The 3,269-nt window shown below is 35.5% G+C and overlaps 1 protein-coding gene across 1 annotated transcript; it reads left to right on the plus strand.

The window, feature by feature from the left end:
• The first annotated feature begins 410 nt into the window (after positions 1-410).
• Positions 411-1,820, plus strand: LOC120216683 (bZIP transcription factor 44-like). Its single transcript, XM_039214037.1, has one exon. It carries the CDS (start codon positions 1,039-1,041, stop codon positions 1,525-1,527), a length of 489 nt encoding a protein of 162 aa, XP_039069968.1. The 5' UTR covers positions 411-1,038; the 3' UTR covers positions 1,528-1,820.
• The last annotated feature ends 1,449 nt before the right edge of the window (positions 1,821-3,269 follow it).

Consider the following 3,269-nt stretch of genomic DNA (forward strand, 5'->3'; position numbering starts at 1 on the left):
GAATATTCACAAGTACATGTGTTTCATCAATTATATTTCATAACAATGTTGATACTGCATAGTCTTCATCTAAAGAACCGATTGGTCTCCGTGATAAATGAGCATACACTACCTTGTACTAATCCTATATTAATAAAAAAAAATTAATTTGACCAAAAAAGTTCAATGATTAAATGAGACAATAAGAACTTAGGGATTAAAATGACTAAACGCTTAAAGTTAAGAGCAAAATAGGTAATTGAGCATATTTTGTAAGGTGGTGACGCAGCCTAAATTGGAGGGTGGTGAAAATTTCGTCTCATCTCCCTCCAACAACTCCAAAGAAGAAGATTCTCCAATGCTCTTTTCTTTTTTATTGGCACTTTAATTTCCCTATTACCTATTTTTTCCCCCTATAAATTTGCCTTATCAATACTGTCAAAAATCCCCTTCCCCGTCTGCTTTTTACCCCCTCAAGAACTTTTTTTGCTGTCTTCTTCCTATCCGTTTCCCATTGAGCTAAGCTTCTGCTGGTTCCTTTCTCCTCTTTTTCCTCTCTTCTTTTCGTATCCTCTTGGGAGGTATTTGCCCTTCTACCGGGGGATTTTGGTCGTTAAACCCGAGATTCCAGACTCCATTCTAAAAACCCACAGTCAAACTCTGGAGGAAGAAAAAAAAACTCTTACAGCAAGAAAGGAAGAAAAATATCTTGGTTTTTTGCTGATATTTTCTGCCAAAAAGAAGTTTATTTTCTCTTGTGCTGTAAATCTTCATGCTGCATACGTTGTTGTTGTTGTTGCTTGAGACTCATGTCTCCAGTCGTCAGTGAAATCCTCCGATCCGGGTTTATGATAAATTCTTCCCTCAGACGCAGGACCCATCTCGTTCAATCTTTCTCTGTTGTCTTCCTCTATTGGTTCTATGTTTTTTCATGAATAAGCTTTTTTTATATAGTAACTATCATTCTATATTAATTAGCTAGCGTCGGTGTCCTGTCGTCTCTGAGGTTATATTATCCTGATATATTAGTGATCTTTAATTTGGTGTAAATATATTAATATGGCTTCGTCCAGTGGAAACTCCAATTCCACAGGTTCCTCGCAGCTTCAGAACTCTGGCTCTGTAGTGGAGTTGAATCAGATGAACATGATGGATCAAAGAAAAAGAAAGAGAAAGGAATCGAACAGGGAATCAGCAAGAAGATCCCGGATAAGAAAACAACAGTACTTGGATGAATTAACGGCCCAAGTGACTCAGCTAAGCCAAGACAATAACCAAATCCTGACAAGCATCAACTTCAACACCCACCACTATATGAACATCCAGGCTGAGAACTCGGTTCTGAGGGCTCGGATGATGGAACTGAGTCAAAGACTGGACTCTCTGAACCGAATCCTGAGTTCTCTCAACACCCCCACGGCCATATGTGGTGATTTGGTGTATGAAACAGATCAGTGCTTTGGTAATCACGGTTTCAACGACCCTTTCAATCTGCCTTATCTCAACCAAGCCATCATGGCCTCTCCAGACATCTTTCAGTACTACTGATCCATAATCATCCTTATCACCGTCGACTATCATTACTTATAACTGGGTGAAAAAAATAGGGTCAAAACCTAGGGATATCTTTGCATTCTTTATGCTTGGTGGGTGCTCTTCTCATGTTGAAAAGGGGGGGGGGTATTATTATTGTTTGCCCCTTTCTTTTATTGTTATTATGATGAGTAAAATATTAGTGTTATTGGCAACTAGGCCTAGAACCGTGATGTAAAAGAGAGATTTGGCCTTAAGCAAGTGAAAGCTGCTTGCTTGGGGATAAATTTATGGGCTTTTCCCTATTATATAAGATATAAAATATGGTGTGAATGTATGTAATCTGTAATCTGGTCTCCTACGTTATATATTAGTGATCTTCACTTGTTTGGGGTCTTTTGCTTCCCTCCAAATGCAACTTCTAGTCTGCAACTGAGAATAATTCTCTCTCTGCCTCTTCTTTTATTCCAAACAAGACAACCAATAAATTATGTTTGGGCCAAAACATTAATAAAATTCTTTTCTAGTCAAAACAAAAATAACTTTGGGTACATAATAAAACTACAATACTTCCACCTTATATTTAATAACAAACGTGTTTGAACCAATACCGTATTAAATTATTCGTTCGGAAAACGAGGGCTAAATCATGCACCTGCCTTATGTCCTGAACCTTTAAATCTTTTTGAAATAGATATTTCATGAAAAAATCCAACGTTTTCAGTATTTAATTAATATAAAAACCCTTAAATTTTCATAATTTATTGGTTTTAATCTTAATTTTTAAAATCTCATAATGTAGAATTTTATGTTTATACTCTAAATCACAAACTTTAAAATCATGTTACTAAATTTTGAACGAAATAAATAGTATTAAAATAAACAGGTAGATTACATGATATGCATATGAAAAATATTTCTTCAACTTAAAAATCCCTCTTTATGTTTTATAATATGAAATCATTATTTTTATTAGTATATCTCACCCACCTCAATATTTTTCTAATAAAAATACTTAAATTAACGTAAGGAGAGTTGATGGTCTCGTAAAGGGTACAAGGAAAACAGCAAGAACCGATCGAGTAAAATTATTAGCCACCATTATTTAGGTTAAAGGAAACAACAAAAGCTCTTGGTATTGGCCTCGGGTGTCACGTAAATGATTAAAAAATAAGCCAACTTGAAATAGACATACTTCCCTTGCATTTATTGATTCAGTGTCTACCAAGAAATGACCATAGAAAGACCCCCGAGTAAAAACAAGCATCTACACGTTCTCCACCATATATGCAGATAGCTATGATTACACGTACGAGCCATTAGATTGAAAACAAATAATAAAAAGTCATGATCAGACATCAAGATCGATTAAACACATCAAAAAAACATTACCATGAGTGATAGTAATATTAATCAGAGAGGATCACCATTATTGGAAAAGATTATCAGGTTAGCACTAAAGTTATCCAAGACCTAAACAGTGTTCACTTAATCATCATTAACTAAAGAAAAGGAGGGGAATGAAGGTCCATTTGGAGAGGAAGGAGGCGGAAAGTAGGGACAAGATGCTCGGATGGATATACAGCATCAGATAAAACCTGAAGATTCCTATATTATACGAAGGGGACCAAAGGCAATATTCAACCCAAAACATTCATAGCTGCTTGAAAATTTTCCCAAAACAAACAACACATAATGGAAATATGGAAAAGTTTAAGGTATCGGTTTTCCCTTGATCATATGGAATTTGGATATAT

The sequence above is a fragment of the Hibiscus syriacus genome, unplaced genomic scaffold, assembly GCF_006381635.1.
Source record: "Hibiscus syriacus cultivar Baekdansim isolate YM2019G1 unplaced genomic scaffold, ASM638163v2 tig00110163_pilon, whole genome shotgun sequence".
Lineage (NCBI taxonomy): Eukaryota > Viridiplantae > Streptophyta > Magnoliopsida > Malvales > Malvaceae > Hibiscus > Hibiscus syriacus.

Excerpts from the sequence above, each read along its gene's own strand:
- LOC120216683 (XM_039214037.1), top strand. The coding sequence starts at position 1,039 with ATGGCTTCGTCCAGTGGAAACTCCAATTCCACAGGTTCCTCGCAGCTT.